General features: G+C 27.6%; 2 protein-coding genes across 4 annotated transcripts; one reads left to right on the top strand and one right to left on the bottom strand.

Moving 5' to 3' along the window:
* Nucleotides 1-1,101: 1,101 nt before the first annotated feature.
* On the top strand, nt 1,102-16,443 carry LOC130667760 (KH domain-containing protein akap-1). Of its 3 annotated transcripts, none has more exons than XM_057469593.1 (6): nt 1,102-1,331; nt 9,618-10,550; nt 10,639-11,151; nt 11,463-11,678; nt 13,696-13,826; nt 13,917-16,441. In XM_057469593.1, exons 2-6 carry the CDS (start codon nt 9,662-9,664, stop codon nt 13,995-13,997), a joined length of 1,830 nt encoding a protein of 609 aa, XP_057325576.1. In that variant the 5' UTR covers nt 1,102-1,331; nt 9,618-9,661; the 3' UTR covers nt 13,998-16,441. The 3 variants fall into 3 exon arrangements, with proteins under 3 accessions (XP_057325576.1, XP_057325575.1, XP_057325574.1); XM_057469592.1 differs by lacking the exon at nt 1,102-1,331 and adding an exon at nt 3,178-3,223 and having other exon boundaries at nt 13,917-16,443; XM_057469591.1 differs by lacking the exon at nt 1,102-1,331 and adding an exon at nt 7,944-8,214 and having other exon boundaries at nt 13,917-16,442.
* Nucleotides 16,444-19,575: 3,132 nt separating this feature from the next.
* Nucleotides 19,576-24,004, bottom strand: LOC130667762 (tektin-4-like). The gene is made up of 5 exons (XM_057469594.1): nt 23,797-24,004; nt 22,869-23,113; nt 21,919-22,228; nt 19,956-20,170; nt 19,576-19,864 (listed from the first exon to the last, which is right to left on the bottom strand). The coding sequence occupies exons 1-5, from the start codon at nt 23,962-23,964 to the stop codon at nt 19,630-19,632; spliced, it is 1,173 nt and encodes a 390-aa protein (XP_057325577.1). The 5' UTR covers nt 23,965-24,004; the 3' UTR covers nt 19,576-19,629.
* Between the last annotated feature and the right edge of the window lie 505 nt (nt 24,005-24,509).

The following is a 24,509-nucleotide window of genomic DNA, read 5'->3' on the forward strand; positions in this document are numbered from 1 at the left end:
AATTATTTATATAAAACACAAACACTTTGGACACTGTACCGAACTTTACTATATTCTAATTAAACTTTCAATTGTCACTCGTTAATTTATATAAACTACTACTTTAAAAGCTACAAAAAAATTATTTACATACTTTTTATGCCAAAACAATGAATAGTCATTAGTAAAAAACAAATGATTCACACCGATCATCACTGGTCTTGTCTAACAAGCGTGTTTCCGTTGAGAACTGAGCAAAAAATAGCTGATCAGCGCAGCGTCGTGGGGGAAAATGCGTAGCGTCCATTGGCTGGAGTACTTGCGCGCGCATCGTTTATTCTACCGCGAAAATTCAAATTTCCATTTAAAATTCAAGCGTTAGCCATTTTATTACCAATAGTCGATAAAATAAATTCTCAATGCATAAATAAATATCATTTTTATTATTTTATTGATAAAAAACAATGGCCGCTTCAAAAAATTAAAAAATATAAAAATTTTATTGTGAATGTAGCAGATTTATGACAAATTCTAAATTACAAATAAACGAATTAAACAATTAAAAAGATAAAATTTAAAAAAATACACATACTGATTTTCAAATTTTACAAATGCGCATTTTTCAAAAATTTTATTAAATTCAAATTTCATTCACTTATTTCAAAATTTTTTACATGACAACTGTCAGCTACATTCACTGAGTGGGAATGTAACAAACATCGGACAAATTATAAATAAATATAGTAAATAATTTAAAAAATAATATTTATAAAAAATGCATTTATTAATTTCAAAATTTTTCAAATTCGCATTTTTTAAAATTTAAATTTATTAATCTTTTACTCTATTTATTAATAATTTTAAATTTGTCTAATGTCTGCTACTTAATTTTAAATAGACAATCATTATTATTATTATTATAATAATCATGACCTAGTGCAATAGAAATTTTTAACGTTGCCATCCCTGATAATTTCAACAGCAGCAGCTACTTGTACTTAAATATTTCAATAGACGGCGCTGCTAAAAGAAAGAAGACTTACCAACACACACAGACATTGAAACTCATCTATATCCTATATTCACATGTTCATATAATAGACGAGCACACAAACAAGAAAACGAGTATCTGTAGCTCGCATGTTGTATGTGTAGGAATCCATCGTGGTCGTGGGACTCCATAACGCCATATTGCCTGGTAAGCGAGTCAACGAAAAAACATTTGTGCTCACGTGAAATTCATAAATTAACAATAAATAAATATAAACAATAATTAAGTGGACTGTGTCATACAGATAATTAATATTCGGATACAATCATCAACAATATCAATCCAAGTATCATAATAATTGGTAAGTTTTTATATATAAAAAAATATATTATACCGGCGTCTATGTATTATCGCCGCCCTCGTGTGCATATACGACTGCCGCACGGCTTTTTTTTCATTTTATTTTTTTTATTTATTATACAATACGTTTACAGTTTATTTATCTCGCCAAAATAACATTTAAATACCCGGGTCATTAAACTACGGTACTTTTATTTACAAATACCTCGTATTCATACTTTCTCACAATTTATTTTTATTTGCGATAACGTTTTATAAATATCTTCCGGCATTTGAGTCGCTCATGGTGAGGACAATATGGACGCAAATGAATTCCAAAACCCAACATTATTTAATTCAACTTCTATTCATTTTTTTACTGTCTAATAAATCTATTAATTTTATTACTTCCACTTCAACAATATTATTATTCACAAATATATCAAAATGCCATTAATTATTTATTTATCTACAAATTATTTTTTTTTTTTTTGTAATTATTTACAATTTTATTATCTTTCTTATTAAATTATCGTTACATCGAGTACAGATAATTTATAATAAATTAACGTATGATTTAATCACATGTGTGTGTATGTTACGCATTTACATTCTTTGTACTTTTGCTGTGTAATGCATAATTGTTTGATTTTTTTTTTTATCAAACACTAGCTATTACTACTTCTTATGCAATTACAATTACAAGTACAATAAATGAGTGTGAATGTAGCAGACATCAGACAAATTTAAAATTATATATAATTTAAAAAATGATATTTATAAAAAATGCACGCACCAATTTTTAAATTTTTTCAATGTGCATTTTTTTCAAATTTAATTTTATTAATTATTTACTCCATTTATTTATAATTATAAATTTAACTGATGTCTGCTACATTCTCACTCATATAAATATAGCAGACATTACACAAATTTGAAATCATAAATAAATAGAGTAAATAATTGAAAAAAATGATATTTATAAAAAATGCACTTATGAATTTTTTAATTTTTTAAACGCGCATTTTTTAAAAATTTTATTTTATTAATTATTTACCCTATTTATTTATAATTATAAATATTTCTGATGTCTGTTAAATTATAAGTGTGAATGTAGCAGACATCAGACAAATTTGAAATCATAGATAAATAGAGTAAATAATTTTAAAAATTGATATAAAAAATGCACTTATGAATTTTTTAATTTTTCAAATGCGCATTTTTTAAAAACTTTATGTGATTATTAATTTACTCCATTTATTTATAATCATAAATTTGACTGATGTCTGCTACATTTACACTCATGTGAATGTAGCAGACATCAGACAAATTTAAAATTATAAATAATTAAAAAAATGATATTTATAAAAAATGCACTTATCAATTTTTAAATTTTTTAAACGCGCAATTTTTAAAAATTTAATTTAATTAATTATTTACTCTGTTTATTAGTAATTATAAATTTGTCTGATCTGTTACATTCACACTCATATACAATAATACTGTTTATTATTTTTCAGTACGAGTTTGTTTTGTTTTATTTATGTTTTGTTGATAAGTAGTTTGCTTAGGATCAAATTACTGTAATACATTTTTTTTAACACATGTTAATTCATTTTTTAATCATTCTTATCAATATATTTATATAAATTTTTTTTTGACAATTACAAAACAACACGGTAGTTGATAGTGGATATTTTTATTTATTTTTATTACTTTTATCAGTAGAAAATATTTATATTTATTTCCGTTGTATGGAATATAGAAATGCTCAAATAACTGATAGATTTATTAAACAAAATAATATTCAGTTTTATTGGTGTGAGATAATTAATGTTATTATTTAATTGTTAGTCTAACTTGTTAACTAGGTCGTGGATTAGATGTGGTGTCTGTCCGGTAATTATTTCTTTGGTATATAACAATGTATTAATTTATTTTTGGTCTTATTTTATTATTAATTATTGTGTGTAGGGGAAAAAAATAATAATTCGGGCAGTTATTGACACAGATGATATTGAACACTGATAATATTTTTTTTTAAATGTGTGCTCAATAATGATTGAGTTAATTAAGTGATTTCAATCATTCGTCGAAGTTTTTTTTATCGAGTTTAAATTTTATTACAATGGTTTTTATTCATGATACTCAAGTTAGCCAACGTCTAATGATATTTTGATTTTTTTCAAAACGATGGATACTTTGAAAAATTGCACCTGTAGTTTATTAAATTTTCTACATGTGCATATTTTTAGTTTTTTTGTAATTGATTTTTGGAAATAAAATCTTAAAATTTGTATTCGTCTGTTAACTTCTAGATTATTTTTATATAATACTGAAGTTACCTGACGTCTAATAATTTTTAGATTTTTTTCAAAACGATAAATAATAAAAAAATAATATTTAAAAAAATGCCACCTATAGTTTATTAAATTTTCTACATGTGCATATTTTTATTTTTTTTTTTTCGTAATGGAGTTTTTGATAAAAAAATCTGAAAATTGCTAATCTCCTGCTAACTTCTGGATCATTTTTATTCAAGACGAAAATATTTTTTGTAAGAGGATACGCCACTCATCTTCTTTTTCACATTTAAAGAAATTAATCGAGCAATTTTAAGTCTTTTGAAAACAGAAAATGCTAAAAATTCCTGTAATTCGACTGCTTAGAGATCGTTTCGGGGATAGGGGGAGGGGTAGTCTAAGATTTTCCGCTGACATAACAGCATTTATGTGCGAGACGTTTCAGAAATCTAGTCATCCAGTAGATTTTTTTTTCGTTGCGAGAAAAATGTTTGATCTTTAGGAACAAAAAATTTTTCATTAATTGATAATTTTTATCAATAAATTAAATTGAATTGAACGTAAATCTTTTGCAGTCACTTTTTAACTAGTAGTTCAGGATTTTTGATGAAGAAAATGAATCTATAAGATTATGAAATTAATTTATGAGAATATTTTAAAGATATTTAACACTACGGAAATGGGGGGAGTAACATAAATTTGCTTACTACAAAAATAGCCTTGACAATAACATCAAGTTTTTATAAGTTATAAGAGAAAGCTAAAAAAGTCATTTGTATTTTGAGTGACGATAATTTTTTTTTACTTCTACTTTATTATTACAAACACGTGTAGACATACAGTTTGTTTTGGGAACTTTAATTTTTTTTTTCGTTTATTTTATTTATAATTTCTTTATCTCTATACAATAATACGTATTTGCATAATAATATTATTTCTCATATTAATTATTATGAATAATTAATTGTATTTATTCTGAAATAATTGAAATAATTTTAATTATTATGCGAAATATAAATAGTAAAGTATTTTCAAAATCAATTGGCTTATAAAATTTTTATACAAATTATAATTAATAATCAAGATAATTAAATTTGTTTTTAATTTATCAAATCATTTGACGTTAAAAAAAATGTTTTAAGTAAAATCAAATAATATTTATTGATCCGTAACATTTTTTAAACTAATAAATTATAAAAAAAAATATTTTGATCGTTTATAAATTTTCGATCAATAATAACCGTGATAAAAATTTATTTTTAAAATTATTGATAAAAATCGAGCGTAAAATTGAACAATAAATATTTAAAAATTTTTAATTTTAATGAACAAACAGTTGAAATTATTTCAACCTCAATAAATTATTAAGTTATCGAACTCATAAAAATTTTGCTTCAAAGAAAATAATATTTATTTAATAATTACATATTTATTTTCGAACGTACAAAAAATTATTTCAACTTCATATAATCTGACAAGTTGATCAATAATAAAATAATTACTATTTTAATCAGTAGTACACAGAAAAAAAATAATTTCTTGACGCAAGATATATTTTTCACTATGAATTGAAAATTTCCTTAGGGTAAGAAAAAGTTATCTGACTCAAGGATTTTTTTTCTTACACAAAAAATTTTTTCCTGCTCCAAGAAAATTTTTATTTTTAATTCATAATTCAAAAAGTTTCTCAGTACAAGTAAAGATTTTTTGCGCCAAGAAATTCGTTGTTTTATTGTGTAAATTGCTGAGAAATTTATCAATCTATCAGTGAGGATCAACTATACATAAATAAATAGATAGGTAAAATTTTTATTTGATCCTGGAGTTCTAAGCTCCTTCAGAACCATCAACAATACATAAAGTAAATAATTTACAGGTATAAATTTGATACAGTGTTCGCAATACAATTTGAAAGACCGATACTAATTAATAACACTAACATATTAAACCACAGGATTAATCGTAATTAGATTGATTGCAAGAAGTTAAAACAAGCTTGTTTAAAAGTTGTCATCTATTTAATATCAGCCGGTAATGAATTCCTAATTTTTATGCCATGAATCAGAAAAGAGTTTTCAAAAATATCAGAATTACTTCTTAGTAAACGCAGATAGTCATGTCTGACATCGCCTCTCCTAATGCAATCCATAAATTCTAATTTTGATCTAAGTAATTGATTATAATTTAATTTGATATTTTAACTATAGTTAAAATTATTTATCTAAAAAATTATATATGCAATTAGAAACGTTCATCAATGATCATTTTTTAAATTAAATTCATAAACAATGTAATGGAATAGACCGTAATTTAAATAAATTATCAACAAGCTTTAAACAAGTAGTAATGAAATAGTGATTTAAAAATAATTTCTTATCGTATCGCTTAATTATCGATTATCGTAAGCTCACTGATAATTTGAATGTTTTATAATAGCGACTTACGTTAAAGCCATTACGTCATACAAATAGTAAAAATTAAACTACTATAGCATACAATAATTTTCCACTCGAAAAATACATAAATACATGAACAACGTGTCAGTAAATTTAAAAACTTTCTTTATGATATATTTTCCTAGTCCCACGGGGGAGCATTTGATACCTGCTCCGAAAAGCTAGACATTCATCAATTTTAACTTTTTCTCCTTCAAAGGACCGTCGATGTTTTTTTTTTAATTCTCTCTCTTCACTAATCCCGAGTCGAATGGTCAAAAATTTATATTTTATTTTATCTGTGTAAATTATCTAATACCCGTGAACTTTTCGGTCTCTTCACTGATTAAACCCATATATACTAAAACTACCACTATTACTACTGCATCCATATATAAAAATATATAACAAGTTAAAGTTGTTAGTTAACTTGACTGACATTCCAAGCTTACATTGAATCACCAATACCTTTACACATATACTTTACGTCACGTTGTTATCATGCATTGGAATCTGTTGAGACAAGTGAACTAGGATTTTCTACATTCTATTCCTATACTATTGCTTGTTATTATTCTTTCACTTTGATCAAGTGGTCAAGTTATAATAACAATAAATAAAGAAATTTATTGAATGTAACGTGAAAAATTTTTCCTATAAAAATTTCTTTCAATTTTCCTAGACTACTATTTATCAATTACAATAAATTAGTGTTTTAATTATCGGGAGTGAATTCGGAGTTTCACTGTCACTCAGTTTTGGAGTTTTTCATAAAAATTACTCCGCAGAAAGAGTAAATAGGGAGTTTGTCTTCAGCAGAGTTTTAATATTAAAATGAACTCCATTTAGGAGTAAATTTCACTCCGAGGGAATTAAATAAATAGTCATCCGCTCCGCATTCACTTTGGATTGAATTTTTTACAGTATACATGGAGATAAAGAACTTTAAAAATTATTGTGTGAAATTATAACCCAGAACCTGGATATCAATAAAGGGAATTTTTATTCCAAACAATAAATTTTATAATACGTGTCATAAATTTTTAATATTCAAGTTACAATTTTTAAAATTCAAATATTAATTTTTTCTGCATAGACAATAAATTTTAATATTTATCTTATAATTATTTACGTTTGAATTATAAATTAAAGAATTACTATTCAGAATGATAGTATTTACTGATCACTTTATCATTACACTGTAAAAAATTAGCTGAGTAAATGCGGAGCAGATGACTACTTATTCATTTTATTCCTTCGGAGTGAAATTTACTCCGAAGGGGAGTTTGTTTCATCATTAAAACTCCAAATCGGAGTGAATGCAGACCAAAATAAAATCCAGATCACTCCGAAATCACTCAGCTGGAAAAAACAAACTCCCCATTTACTCCGTATGCAGAGTGATTTTTTTTTACCTCCGGAACTCCGAATTGGAGTAAATTTGGATTTAAATAAAATTCAAAACTCCAAATTCCCTCCCAATTTTTTACACTACATATATATTTCTTGTCGTTTCTCAATTTATATAGTTCATTTTTTTTCGTGTATGATAAATAAAACCACGTTTCATTGTTGTTTGTTTACTTTTTTTTCATAACAACAACAACATTGCTAACAATGTTTATATACAAACGTTCAACAAACTCATAATTTATGAATATTGAATAATAAATAACAACAAAAAATAATAAAGGGCAATTTGAAGCGGGCAAATCGACGTAATAGTTTGAGTACCTGTGGTAGCTCTTATCTGGTTATTCTCGCCTGATATAAAGTCGAACGGCACGACGACCGCTGCCTGCTCGAGTTGTGGATATTATTATTATATATATACATGTAGACACGTAGTACTCGATGGCTGTTTCGCGGCGCGGCGCGTCTGCGTTCCGCTGTGGGCAGACCAGTTTTCAGTCGCCTTTCTGCTGTAAGACCACGTGCAGGAAGTTTAAGTCGTTGCTCTGTCATAGACCGCAGTATCACGATCTCTACTCGCGGACACCTTATAATAATTATCACGCTCAACATTTTTTTTTTCTTATTTTCATTTCAAATTTATTTATTACTTTTATTATTATTTACCGTCGAGTATACCGACAATTTCTAATTCAATTTATCAAGTTATTTCATTTTGTTTATTTGAATTATAATCAATATGGCTTTTACTCCGGTAAGTTCACTATATCTTGTTTAATTTTTATTACTTTTTTTCCCGCAAAAAAATTTAAATAATTCGGAGCTCATTAATTCCATATTGAATATAAACCGATAGAAAATATTTTACCGGTTAAAAATTTATTATTTTTATCATAAAAAAAGTTTTATATATAAATCCTCGAAATTATAATTAATTTAAAATTTAAGCTGTGATTTAATTGAATTGATCTCAATATTATGTAAACCATATGTCCCAGTTGGTGTATTGATACATTAATACATGAGTATCGATTGATTGATTTAAAGACCAAGTTAATAAAAATTAATTTACCGTGATTTATTGTATTCGTCATATTGTTAGACAGTTGATTATTAGTTTTTTTATAATTTATCGTTTTTTTCTACGCTATATTATAACTATTACTATTACTATTAGTAGTAAAGTTATTGGCAAAGTTTGTTAATATAAAGAATAGTTATGTTGTGTATACATGTACATATGTGTATATATTATAAAAAAGTTTAAATGATATTTAACGTCAGCTTGCGTGCATGTGAATTGGCCATACGAATAAAACCGGTCGCCCGCACTTGAGGCAACTTCTCTGAGAAAGTTCAACGAGATTTTTGCTCTCGTATGTTACATTCTCTTCGGCCTCTTAGAGTCTGCCAATTCAAGAACACACGTGGCAAAATTTCTTCACCGCTCAATTATTATCGATCGATCGATCTATCGTTTTTTTTATTACTTTAATTTAAATCACATGTAAATACACTGATTTTTAAACTTATTCACGTTAATGCCACGTAGCTTTTTTAGAAAAATTTTGTAACAAAAAATATATATCAGCGTAACTTCAATATAGGTTTAATGTATATTGTCTTTATCGGCAGTTATCGATGAATTAGTCAGTAATTTTAATAGCCTCGGGTTATTAAGTTTTTTTTTTTATTGTGGAAGTTAACAAAGTATTTTTTTTTTATTATTATTCTCTTTGTTAGAAATTTAAAAAATAATCACAACTTTTAAAAGTTTGAACCATTAAAAAAATATATAATTACAAATAATTAATCGGAAATTTTGACTCGCTTCAATTATGAGTTTATTTTTTATTTCATTTATCAATAAATAAAATGATTTTTACTTGTCATTTATTTTTTTTGCAAACATTAATTTTGTATGTACCTGAAGAACGGAACGTTTTTCGCGCAACGGAAATTAAAAATTTATGTTATTTGACTGCTTAAGGGGTAGTTAGGAGTGGCGCGTATGTGAGAAATTTCAAAAATTTAGATCCAGTAGATTTTTTACTTTTCGTTTTGTTTTTTATTTTCGTTTCACGAAAAACGTTCCGATCTTTAGGTACACAATTTTGTTAAATAACTTAAGTATAATAAGATCGTTTCTTTTTTTAGCTTTTAACATTTTTGCACAAAAACGGCTACCGTGGACACCAATCATGTCTGTCAAAAATTTGCAATTAATGAAGTGGAGTTTTCCAGCACTCGCTCTTATCATTGGGTTTTTTTGGTACAAACGTCGAGGAGTAGATCGAGTTGACCCCGGTGGGATATCCAAGTCGGATAAAAAATCATTAACAACAACAACAACAACATCAACAGCTAAAGAATCAAACGGTGAAATAAATACACCGAAAAATAATAACTTAAGTTTATACGACTCGGGAATTCACGTTGAAGACTCATTCAGTTCAATAAACACATTAAGTCAAGTATCATTAAAAGAATCAGTCGTTATTTGCAGTCCGCGCAAAGTAAGTGAAAGCTTAGATATACCAATGAAGAAATCAGATTCTATGTCAATGTCAATGTCAATGAGATCAAGAAAATCGTCGGGTAATAGCTTACCTTGGTATGAAGACGTCGAGGATTTGCCTGAAATGAAGGGAATAGTATTGGGCAGTAATCCAAAATCATCAAATTTTGACTTGATGATTCGTAAAAAACCTCCAGTTATTCTTGAAAATATCGAGGACAACAATAACACAAGCTCTGAAGTAATTTCAGAGCAAGTTATTGTCAGTAAAGTAACATCAGTTGTTGAGCAGGAACAAGTTGAGAATAAGATCTTAGAGAAAGAGGGTAAAATTGAAGTAGAAGTTGAAGAATTAGAGCAAACCGTTGTTGCAACTCCTCAAATGAGATCACGTTCAATTAGCATTGAAACTTGTGATAAAACAAACGACACTGTTTCCACAACTGATGAGGGTAAAACAGGGCAAGCTTTATCTGAAAGAGATTCGGCAAATCATAGTCCTGTTTCTGGTGTATTGGACGGCAGTGTAAATGATGATATCAGAAGTGAAGGCAGTACAGACAGTGGAAAAGGTAAAATTTTATTTATTTAAATATATTTATATTTTTATTTTTATTTCCTAAAATGATTACTAATTGATATGTATTTATATATAAACAGGTGGAAGTATTAATGGAAAAGTATCAAAAACTAATGACAAAATATTTTATGAATTTATAATCCCTGAAAAATACGTTGGAAAACTTATCGGAAGACAGGGATATTCAATAAAAAATCTCAATGACCAGGCAAATGTTAACATTGCCATTGATTTTCATCCAACAGAAGAAGACATGAGATTATGTATAATTGAAGGACTATCAGAAAATATTACGAGAGCATTAGACTTAATTAGACAAAAGTTTCCTAAAAAAACCTACTCAGACTTATCATTTGAACAAGTTAACATAACGACATCACCCGAAGAAATAACATGGGTGCCAGAATTAATGCAACTCCAGTTAGTTGAGGGTCTCAATAATGATGTATTGGTGTGTCATATTTTACAACCAAATCGTTTATTCATACAATTACCCACACATCCTACGTATCCCACATTGAGGCTATTAGATTATAACATGACACAATTCTATAGCACTGTCGAATCACCTCATGTGCCAGACCAACTTACCCGTAAGTGTCTTCATTCATTTAGTCATTCAACAATCTACCCTTCAATATCTGTCTCGTCTTTCTATACTATTATTTCTCTTCTCTCTTTCACTCGCAAAATTATTCATTATTTAATTAACCATAGAAAGGTAAGAGACCCAGTGTCCGACCAGGGAACTAATACCCGATCACTCTTTATTAAATTTTACTAAATATAGATTAAATCTACAAATACATGATCGGGTGCTGGGTCACTGATCGGGTACTGGGTCTTTTGCCTTAATTTTTATTATGTATTTTTATATTTTTTATTTTTCTTTATTAATTTACAGGCGGTATGATTGTCGTTGCCCACTGGTACGAAAAATGGGTTAGAGCTTTTGTTGAAGAACCAGATGCAGAAGGTTTAAAACATGTAGTGCGCTTAGTTGACCATGGCGGTTTCTGGGAATTTAGCAGTTCTGAAATGCGTCAAATAACATCGGAATTTCTGACACTGCCTTTCCAAACTTTAGAAGTTAATATAGCTCATGTAAAACCTGTAGCCGGTAAGTTTTATTTATTTTTTTAGCTAATAACTTGTGTAGAATAAATTTGAAAATTATCTATTGCAATATTTCTTTGTTTTATCGCAACTTTATTAGACTTTGGTTCACATAAACAACATTATTATTATAGTTATAAGTAGACAACAACATTACTCAATATCATGTGACATTACTTGATACCACATTTGTGTGCAGCCTTATTAATTTCATTTTTATGTCTATTGTTAATTAATTTACGCAAATCAACATTAAGTAAAAACATCGAACATTTACATGCTAATAGTTATTATATTCTTCTATTGTCGGTAGTTATAAATAATATTAGTCAAGGCCAATAGATTTTTATAGTGTTTTCTTATTTTTTTTCAATAAGTCATGACACGTTTCGCCAACAGTAAGTCTGTGGTATCTTCAAGTATCGAATGAAAAGTCATATAATACATGAAAAATTTTTATTTAACTGTAACTATTTTTTAAATTTAAATATTGATAAATAGAAGGCTGTCACCCTTTTTGTATGTAATTCAGAACCGCCATCTTCGTCAACTCATATAAAAATAATTAATAGTCTAAAATTTTATCAAAATTCAAATTTTATTTGATTTTACCAAATGCTCACTTTTGCAAAACTTCATAATAAAATTAATTTTTATTAGTCAGTATTAGATTGTAAAGACTTTGTATTGGAATAAAATATAGGAGTGTGCGAATGGTTTGAACTCACGAATTATTTGTATCGAATCGAATTGAAAAATTCGAATTATTCGTAACTTTTGGAATGATTTGTAAATTTAAAACTAATCCGAAACTTTCCGAATTCGTAAATTTTTCCAAAAGAAAACTCAGCTGAAAATATCTGATAACCCTGTTAAGTAAAAATTTAATATTTAAAAGCTGATCAGAATTCTCTTGATTTGAATCGAGTGATTTGAAGAGATACAAATAATTTAAAAACTTCCGGACAATTGTGAAATTGAAGAATAATTTGAAGTTTTGAATTATTAGAAAATTTTCAAATTTCGAATCCAATAGTTACCCTAGTAGCACAGAGACAACTTTAACATGTCTTTTAAAGGGATTAGACAAATTTTTTTGTCTCAGTCACCTTTTTTGGTATAAATACGACATGCAAAATGTTGGTTCCGGAGACAGAGAAATTTTTTGTTATTTTTCCTGTCTTATGTCAATTAAAAAGTTATTTAGATGACTTATTTTACCACGATTTGTAATTTACTTTGTGTCGTCACTTGTGTCAAGTCTTTTAACCAGATATTTTTTCGCTGGCATAAATTTCTGATCGTTTTGTCAACATATTGCCTTATCATGTCAAAAAATAGCCTAAAAGCTGATATCTTAAAGATGCCACAAAGGGGTGTGCTACTTAGGTAGATTTGAAACGATTCGATTTGAACCCGATTCGCCCCTCTAATAACATAACAATACAAAAATTAATTATACTGATAATTGAAGATTTGTAATTGGGTAACACGGCTTTATCTCCCCACGACGAAATCTCCCTATAACAAAATCTCTCCAGGATAAAATTTCTAAAATTATTTTTATCAGTCCAATCCCTGATGGCCATACTATCACTTGAAAAATTTGACGTTCAGTGATATTGATTAACTTCACAGTAAGTTTACCTCAAGTTCTTGCAATTGACGATGATATCAAATTTGGGCAGGGAATTTCCCATGATTTCATACATGTATGGGTTACACATTCTATTTATTTATGATATACACATAAAATGTGAAAAAAACCTGAATACGACTCCAGTCGTCAGTGTAGAAATCATTATAATTACATAGATTATTATAAGATCTGGTGAGATTTTGTCAGGGAGATTTCGTCTGGGGAGATATCATGGTGGAATCCTTGGATAGATTTGAAACGATTCGATTTGAACCCAATTCGCACCTCAAATAACATAACAATACAAAAATTAATTACACCGATAATTGAAGACTTTATTTATTTTAATTGATAATATTTAATATTTTTTGGTTTTTTATAGGCGAATGGTCGAAAGATGCGTATGACGTAGTAGCTCATCTTTGTAGTAATTGTATTAGTCAAGCACAGATCGAAGGATATCTTGATACAGAAGTTTTCATCAGTTTATATATCACATTACCTAAATATGGGGTAAGTTGATAGATTATTCACTATTATTATTATTTTTAATTAAAATAAAATTAACATAATAATGAAATTGTTAATTTGTTTATTTTTCAGGTGATATCCCTTGCTGATGAATTAATAGCACGTGGATACGCGGAGTCTGTAAGTTTTGAAGATTTAGTAACAGAGCAATGAACGCCGTTGGTAGCATAATCTGTGTGATTTTTAAAATAGACTCCGTACCTGCGTAAGTCAGATAGATTTATTATTATTGATAATGATAAATAATTATAAATGTGTGATTAAAAGCGTAAATGTATGAATGATTTATATATTTAAATGGCAATAAGTTTATCGTTTCGTTTTAACAACTTTTCATATTCATACTATTCATTATATTCAAATCAGTAACTTTAAAATATTAAATATAAAGTTAAAACTTTAAAAATATCTCATTCAATTTACTACAATCATTCGTTTAAAATTTATATTTATTTTTTTTTATGACATTTATTATTAATAATGCATGTTTATTTTTTTTTTTTTCCACTGTATTTTATCGGCGTACTTTGAAAGTCGATTATATATAAGATTTGAAATTAATGTTTCGACTTTATTAAGACAATGTCTTATAAATCTTCAATCACTTGAAGTATTTAATTGCAGCGCGTCTTATAAACTAAAAATGATAATTAGTTTGAGTGTTTAGGAACAATAATTGATAATCGATAATGATAAATATAAAAAAAAAAACAATAATTTTTTCCGAATAGATTGAGTTGATTGTGGATGTTTTTTATGAGCCATAATTATTTCTTTTCGCATAATGACGATAGTTTTCTGCATTTATTATTCTTACTTAAGAATAAGAAAAAAAAATAATTAACGAGTGAAATTTTTTCTGGATTTGAATTCCCTTAAAACTAATAATTTAATTACAAGATAGAGTTTTGCTTTTTACGAGACTTTAAGGCTTAGTTTGGTCGTCATACATCTTCCTGTAAATATTGTATCATTATATATCCGCTTATTAAATATTTATACTTTATTATATATACCGATTAAGCGTATTGATTAATGGAATAAAAAATATGAAAACAAAAAAAAGTTGAGTATGATGGTAATAATGATGGTGAGGATAATGATGAGTTTAATCGTAGAAGTTGATGAAACTTGAGGGTATTCTCAGCCAGTGCCGACTTTTTGAAAATATTAAATTACTTTCAACTGTGACTCTGAAGTCAGCCGACATCTAATAATTTTTCTAATAAATCAGTTGCAGAAAAAAAAACTAAAAATATGCACATGTAGAAAATTTTAAAAACTAAAGGAGCAATTTTTAAAAATATTTGTTTTTTTGAATTTATCATTTTTTTAAAAATACACAAATTATTGGACGTCGGCTAATTTCAGTATCATTTTCAACTGCCATAAGCGTATTGAAATTTTGTTAACTAATTAAAAAAAAATTGAAACCTTAATTGAAAAAACGACAATTTCCCCGAGATATAGAATTTTTTTAAAATTACTTGCAGTTTTTATCAATTAGGAGTTAAACAAAATTTGTTGAACAAATTTCAGCTTAAAAAATTTGAAAATCTAATTATAAAGTTGACATGAAAATTTTACTTAAATTTATTTTCCAAATTTCGTTAAACTCCAAATTGATATCAATTGTAATTTTTTTTTAATCCTACATCTCGGCGAAATTGCGAGTTGTCCTTTTTTCCATTAAGGTTTTAAGTTTTTTTATAATGCATTGATGAAATTTTAAACGAGTGTGAATGTAGCAGACATGAGACAATTTATAATTTTGAAATAAATATATGAGTTAATTTAAAAAATGCGCGTACGGATTTTTCATTTGTCCAAATACGCATTTTTTAATTTTTACTCTAATTACATTTTATTTATACATTCTAATATTTAAAAAATTGCCATTTGTCAGATACATTCACACTCATAATTTTAATACGTTTGACACTTGAAAGTCATTGAAAATTTTTAAAAAGTGGGGGCACTGTAATGACCTCAAGTGTAACGCGTTTTGTTTATTATTGTATTTAAATATCGCGAGTCATAGAAAAAAATGAATTTTTTTTCTATATTTTTGTTTAAAGGAATATAATTTGCGGCGATAAAATATAATATAAAATATATGTAATAACAATAATATTACATACTGAGCGTCAACGACTCTCTACATATAATTAAAATATAATAAAAATAAATCACGATAGCTGGGAGATGAAGTTTTCATGACGATAAAAATAAAGATAATTAATAATTACAATAATAATAATAATAATAATAACAATAATACTTACAATTATAATGATAACAAAAGAAATAAGTATCATAGAATAGTGTAATTAATATTACAGAGAAAAAAAAAACATAGAAAATGAAAGAAAAATATTTTACAATGCCTCAAGTTATTAAAAAATGTTTATATAATTGTTATTCGATATTTTTTCATATAATTTTCATACGTAATTTTTGATATATATCTATCTAATAATAATATTGGTAATAATTATTATTATCTCGTTAATAATATTCGAGATATAATTTAAATTTTTGATAACAAAATATAAATAATTATAGAGAAAAGAAAATTCATTGATTGAAGCAACTTAAATAATTATATAAATTTTCATACTAAATTTAATTGTATAAAAATTAAAAGAAAAAATTAATAGTAGAATTTTTTTTATTTTTATCTGCCAAGTAATTATGATATAAGTTTAGTTGTTTTACTTATTTGTTTATTAACTATAATTTATATTTTTATAATAATAATAATTACAGTCGTTAAGTCTCGTTGACGGTGCATTTTTAATTTTAAATTAAGAATTGTACATTTTAAGAGACTGAATAAAATACGCATTAAATTTACTAAAAAAAATAAAATAAAAAATGATACTGAAGTTAGCAGACGTCTAATAGTTTTTGGATTTTTTTTTAAAAGATAAGCCATAAAAAAAAAATATTTGAAAAAATTGCACCTGTAGTTTTTCAAATTTTCTACATGTGCATATTTTTAGTTTTTGTTTTTTTGTAATTGATGTGGTGAATAAAAAAATCTTAAAATTACTAATTGTCTGCTAACTTCAGTATCATAATAAAAAAGTAAATAAATAAAAAACGAAAAAAAAAAAATAAATAAAAATATTTGCGCAAGTGCTCAGCTTAACTTCCAATACTGTTTTTTATAACAAATGTTAAATGAGATACGCAGAAACTGTTGATTTCAGAACTGAAAATTTAAAAAAATAAATATTTTTCTAGGTATATTATTATTATAATTAAGAAATGGCTCATGAGTGATTACGACATATTATATAACCAACACGTCATTATCAACGAGATATTAGTAATTTTTTTTCTTTTATTATTTTATTTTATTGCTTTTTTTTTAGCACTTAATCATACGAGCAAAAGATTTTTTTCTTTTTATCACATTGCTTAAGATTAGTAAATCTTAATAATAATTATAATACTTAAAGGTCTGAATTGATATCCGTTTGCTAACAGGAAAAAAGTTATAAATTTTTTCGAAACTGTGTACAAAAATATCAATTTTATGACCCAGCTATCAGTTAACTTATCATCACTATTTTACTTATTATCATTATTATTATTGTCGAGAAGTTAAGTGATTTGTACATATACTTCAGTGTAGTAATCTTTGGCGTTTTCATAAAAAAAAAAACGATTTTTTTTTTCATTATTATTTTTATTTCATTATTGGTTTTATAATTTTAAATATTTTGTCATAATTAATAACTTTTGATTATTAAAATAAATGAATATAAAATAATATTTTTTATTATCATTTTTATTGATAGCCGTAGAGAGTTTGTTCTGAAGGATAGAATGATCTCATTGCTCGGCATCGTTCACCATCGATCCATAAACTTTTTCGTTTTACCATTATTTCGTGTTGGATTTTTTTATATGAGTTATTTAGTTCTTCGCTTTTATCTTTAGTTAGATTTATTTTACTTGATAGTGCACTTACACCCTCGGAAATATCTTTAACTTGATCAATTAAACTATTCATTAAATAAAAATTTAATTTGTAATCATTATTATTTTTTTTTATTTTAAAATCTATTAAGGCCATTCTTAGACAGTCCGCTCACTTTTTAAAAATTTTTAATTACTCAGCTGTCATAAGCGTATTAAAATTTTATCAATTAATTAAAAAACCATTAAGGCATTAATTGAAAAAAGGACAATTTAGCTGAGATATAGATTTACACTATATTATGTGTCAAGGGATAAAATAAAACGATTTCAGACCAGGATGAAGTTGGCTGAGTCGTAGGTGAGAGCTGACATTACCCGCAGTCTGAAATCGTGTTTCCTCCTGATATACTGACTATTTTTCATGATTACCTGCATTGAAACTTGAAGTTTCAGGGTCAGCAGCCAGTAAGAAACAAGTTAATTTAAGACCAATCGTGTAATCAATTATTAACGTAAGCATAAATTGTCAATTGTAATTTTATAGTTAAGCAGAAACTATTAATATTATTTATTATTGACACTAATTTTTATAAAACTTAATCACAGTCAGAACTGTCATTTACATAAATGAAATTAATGGTCGAAAATTATTAAACAAATGACAAGTATCAGAGTTAAAAGAGCAAAAGCCTTCAGTCAGCGGGCAGAAACATTATTCTTTCTCGCCTTCGGGCGGAAAGCGGCAACTTCGTTTTGCACAGTGGGACGAAAGACTTTCGCCTCGACCAACAACATGTGATCTGAGACATTTCTTACTTTACTACCCTAGGTGTAAAATATACTATTTTTGTCCGCTGACTGAACACATTCACAATTTACGCGTTTTCTAATATTAATTCGCGGCATTGGACTGAAATTCGCTTGTTTTTCCTGGCTGTAGAGACACTGAAATTTCAAATGTCGGTGCTGGTATAAAAAAAAATTACTTACAGTTGATATTAATCAGGAGTAAAACGAAATTTGTTAATTAAGAGATCCAGTACCCGATCAGGGAACTAGTACCCTATCACTCATGTATTTGTATATCTATATTTACTAAATTCTACTAAATATATCTACACAAATACATGGAGTGATCGGGTACTAGGTCTTTTACCTTAAATTTCAGTAAAATCTTCATGCCAATATTATAATTCGAAATATCTAATTTTGTATACTAAAATTTATTTACCAAATTTTGATTAGCTCCAAATTGATAACAACTAAGTATTTTTTTTCAAATCTAAATTTCGGCGAACTTATCACTAGTTGTCCTTTTTTCAATTAATGCTTTAATCTGTTTTCTTAATTAATAAAATTTCAATACTGTTATAACAGCTCCAGATTATTGAATAATTTCGAAAAGCGGGGGGCACTGTCTGATAATTTCCTTAAAATGAACAAAATAATAGATACCTAAATTGTGTAAAATCTCGACACTGCTCAATATCTTGACGTCTCAAACGCATATTCAAACGAGTCTGAGCGCATTTAATTGGCGCGTCTAATTTTCTTATTGCCTTAGACGTATCTACAATAACTTTTTCAGAATCACCTAAGGATTTTAGACACTAAAAATATAAAAAATAAATGTTTTATATGAAATAAAATAACACATTTTAAATAATAATAAAAAGCAATCTAAAGTACTGTCATTACATATTATTAAATATATAAAAAACAACTTCCATAATAAATATATTAATCATTTTATGAAAGCTCATTTTTTTTTTTATTTTTAATTAAATACTTAATTTTATAATGATGATACATAATAATTAGTGTATAGAGAGAAAATAAAAATGATGAATAATCAATAAATTACCTCAAGTAAAGCACGTTCAAGTCTTCTACAAGTTTGATCAGTTTCGTTAAATTTATTAGCTAAAGCAACGTCTACTTGACAAGCTTGGAGTAGTAAAAATTTAACAAATTTATCAATATGATCTTTGATATTTAATTTAAGTATTCTAGATCTATTGATTGATATTTGAGTGTAAGCTATTGATTCTTTGGTTAATTGTTCATGTCCTACTGGTGTACATTGTCTATTGATAATTTTAATAATTAATGGATTAAATAAAATAAAATAAATTGAAAGCTGAAAACAATAATTAGTTTTTATTTATTCAAAAATACCCAGCTGGCAATTGAGCACATCCTGGTTTCCATTGGATTGTTTCAGAATTATTGTTTAAACCGATGCAAGCTGTATCAATTTCATATGCGTCCTTTTTATTTGACCAATGATATTCTAGTCGTTGTTTTGCATCCTTCAGTTCATTTACTTTATTCTTTACATCCTCAATAAATTTTTTTATTAATTTTATTGTTTCTGTACAAAGTGCTTCTTCCTATATTTTATTTTATTTTCAAAACCATCCATTATTGTTTTTTTATACACGGAAAGATTGGAACCCGACTGGTTATTGTTCTGCACCCGACTCTGTGCAGTACCACACTGATTACTGTGCGAAACCTGACTGAGTTGTGTGCGCATATCATTCAGTCAAGTTCTGCACAGTAATTAATGTGGTGCTGCACAGAGTCGGGTGCAGAACAGTAACTGCTCGGGTTCCAATCTTTCCGTGTAAACAATGAATTCATAAAAATATACATATTTTTATTTAATTATCATTAAGGACTTTGTTAGCTACTTTATTGCATAACCATCTTCAAGCTTAATCCTGTCTCCAGAACAACTTTGATTTGATCTCGCCATTACTATTATTTATTTATTTTTTAAATATTTTTATAATAAGGCCATGGCTCATATTTTTTTTCTTAGAAGCTACCATCATGCCCCAAAACATATCCGGTATTTAGATCAATCGGTTCACAAGCTGCTGAGAATAACAATTTTTACTGATTTTCAGTATTTTTCGATTTATTCAGAAACGGTAATAGATAAAAATCTGAAACTTGCAGCATCGAAGTATCTTATGACTTATGAGTATCAACATTTCCTGAAATTATGAGCCCGATACCTTTCTGGGGCCGATTCGGTATTCTTATCATCCACGGAGAAAAATGTTGGCTTGAAACCTACCAAGTTTTATTATGCTGTCGACCAAACTTGAAACAGGAAGTGACGCATCCAAAAAATTATTATGCTCTTATAAAAAATTGTTATGCTGCATCACAATTATTATAATGTATGAAAGTAATTGTTACTAAAGTTTATCGATAAATCTCTCGCGCGTAGTAAGTATTGTGATACAGCATAATCATTTTTCGTATGAATATAATAATTTCTTTGATGCTTCACTTCCTGTTTCAAGTTTGGTCGACAGCATAATAAAAATTGCTAGGTCTCGAGCCAACATTTTTCTCCGTGTCCCATGTCCTTTGAAAATAACTGGATGATTCGGTATTGAATCAAGGTGTGGATTAAAGGACAGATTCACCCTGAAGATGATTGTGTATAAAGTCGAATCGCGTTATCAGTCCGCCTACAGGGGCGTAGGGGAATATAATTCTAAGAATTGCTGTACCCCTACTCCTGCTCAGCAGTCGAACGCCGTAACTCACACTTCCCCTACTTTGCAAGCGTGTGAGTGTGTACATGATTATTTTTGTAGTCAGAGATGGGGAATGTCTTCCAAGAAATATAAGTCGGCGGACTCATAACGCGACTGGACTGTATTTGTGGCCTAGGTAGTGATGCGAAATGACCATCAATTTTATGTTCAATCAGATCACGAGAAATTGACTGGCAACTGATCGTCTATTAACGTCAAAAATTTATCGTTTTTTATTTTTTATAAAATAATATGATACTGAAATTAACTGACGTCTAATAATTTTTAAAAAGTCAGACAATTTCTCTGCCTTTCATCACTAAGTCCAGTTCATTATTTCTAACCAATATTCTCTTGATTAAAAATTATCAAATCCAAAATTTCCATTCCAAAAATATAAAAATATATAAGGAATACTATATATATGATTTACTTTAATAATGGATACTTTTACTGGGGAATTTTCATCATGATAATTCTTAACAGACGCTGTATAGTCAGAGTATTGTTTATAATTAAATAAAAAATTGTCTATAAAATATTGATTGGACTTTTTAATAAAAATTAAAATAGAAAAATACTTTAAGTATTTCTTCAGTAACTGAATCATGAACAAGATCTTCTTCTAATCTCGTATTTCTCACACGCTTTAAATCCTGGTCGATATTTATAATTGATTGTACTGCACGATTGCTCTTCATTAATTGTTGTATTAAATTTTTTGTACTCTCTAATTCATCCGTCACGTCTTTGTTAATGCGCTCTAATTCGCGTTTCGAATTGAATAAATTCCGCGCGTTAACTGTTAAATAATATTTATTATCCACATCGTTTTCGTCAACGCGATTGTAAATTTCGTTCTCCGTTTGATGTGATGTAAAAGCTATATTTCTATACAAATATTTACAATAATTTATTAGTTATCTATTTTTTGAATAATTATATCCCTGATAGCCAGAGTTTTTGATCAGAAAGTTGGTGAACATGAGTTGTATCCAACATGACGACAAGTTGCCGACAACTTTCAGCTTGTGTAACTGTTGGCTACAAATTGCTCAGAAACTTAGCGACAATCTACTGCCGCAACTTGTCGATAACTTTCTGAGCAACTTGTAGGCAACAGTTACACGAGCTGAAAGTTGCCGTCAACTTATGGAAATGCCAACTTTTGTGACCAACTTGGCGACAGGTTGCGGCCAACTTACCCTGATAGCACGAGTTGCTCGTCAAAAAGTTGGTATTCATTAGTTTGCGATCAACTTGATGACAAGTTGTCGACAACTCTAGCTTTTGCAACTTTTGGCTACAAATTCGAAAGCAGGTTTCTAAGAAAATTGAAGGCAACTTTCCGTCAACTTATGGATTGCCAACTTTTGCAACCAACTTTTGCCACCAAATTTCTCAGAAAGTGTCTATCAACTTTGGAAGTACGGACTTTTGCGGCCAACTTGGTGTCTAGTTGTGGCTGTTAATTTGACGCCAGTTTCTTGCCAACTTGGCTATCAGGGATAATTAATAAATTTTTTAATACTTGATATCATTAATCGATCCATCAGCGTCTCGTGATACAGCTTCATTGTGTAAATACCACTCGGCGGGACTAAATCGTGAGACGGTAAATTTATCCACTGATGGTCTAGTTCTCGTTTGCTGAGCAAGATTTGTCCATTTATCGAGTGGCAAACTTGATGAACAACCAACTGATGTCAAAATTGATTCTCTATACGATTCTTCTTCTTTTTCATTTTCTTCTGATTCTTGCGGTTCTGGTAATCCCTTAGAAAATTTAACAGGCCATTAAATTTCAATTACTTATTTATGAGCAGAACTTCACCTCTTTCGATCAATAAATCTTTTTTTTTATACCCAGGAAATCAGAGTTTCAACTCAGAAATTGTGATGAAACTTTTGACACCTCGATGACGTTACAGTTTATGTAAAAAATTTCAGTTCAACTTTTTAGCTCTCTTGTATGTAAAGTAACATAAATTTAACGTAAAATTAAAGCTGCTATTTTACATCAAGTTTTTATGTAATTTTACGTGTGAGGAAGAGCAAAAAATTGACATGAAATTTTTGGGTACTTACATGTCATCCAGGTGTCAAATGTTTCATATCAATTTTTGAGTTAAAATGTTGATCATCAAGAAAATTCTCATCGAAATCAATTTTTTATCTCACGTATACGTCAAACATCTGCTTCAATTTGACTGTTGGTTGAGCTCAACTGGCTTTTGGTATAATTAGTAATTAGAATAGTAATCAAGTACCTGGAGTTAATTTTGTGCTCCAAAAATAATATTACTGTCTTTTTTAATTAATTTTACCGACTGACATAAATTATTAAAAACCAATCGAACTTCTAAATCCACCAATAAAATTTTTAGCAAAAAAATAGACGCAGCCTCACTTCCACAAATTTTCCAGCTTAAAAAATTATTATGTACATAAAAAATTACCTCTTCAGGATTTTTCGGAGGATAATACAAATTTTGTTCTCTCGTGCTCAATTTTATTTCATTATTCACTAAAGATTCTTGATCACCAAAATGAACTTGATTTGTATCAAGATAATCTTGTGCATAAAATTTTTTCGGTGTTTCGCATCTTGTTTTGCTACTAGACATTTTAAAAATAGTTACTTATTTCTTAATAAAAAATATTACCATAAATATTTCAATGCTAGCCTAATAATTCATTTGAATGTGACCAATGAAAATAAATGAATGTTTATATTAAGGACACTCTCAGACAAAATTCCCCACTTTTTAAAAATATTCAATGACTTTCAATTGTTATCAGTATTAAAATCTAATCCATTAATTAAAAAAAAATTGAAGCATTAATTAAAAGATGGACACCTGAAAAAAAAAATTACTTACAGTTGTTATCGATTGGGAGTTAAACGAAATTCGGAAAATAAATTTCAGTACAATTTTCATGTCAATATTAAAATTCGAATTTTCAAATTTTGTAGACAAATTTCGTTTGGCTTCTAATTGATAACAAATTTTGTAAAAATCTGTGTCTCTGCAAAATCGCAACTATGTTGAGCTTTTTTAAATTAATGCTTTAATTTTTTTATTAATTAGTTTAAAAAATTATAATCCGATTATGACAGTTGAAAGTCAATGACTATTTCAAAAAAGTGGAATACAGTTTCTGAGCCCAA

Source organism: Microplitis mediator, chromosome 5, assembly GCF_029852145.1.
Source record: "Microplitis mediator isolate UGA2020A chromosome 5, iyMicMedi2.1, whole genome shotgun sequence".
Classification (NCBI taxonomy): domain Eukaryota; kingdom Metazoa; phylum Arthropoda; class Insecta; order Hymenoptera; family Braconidae; genus Microplitis; species Microplitis mediator.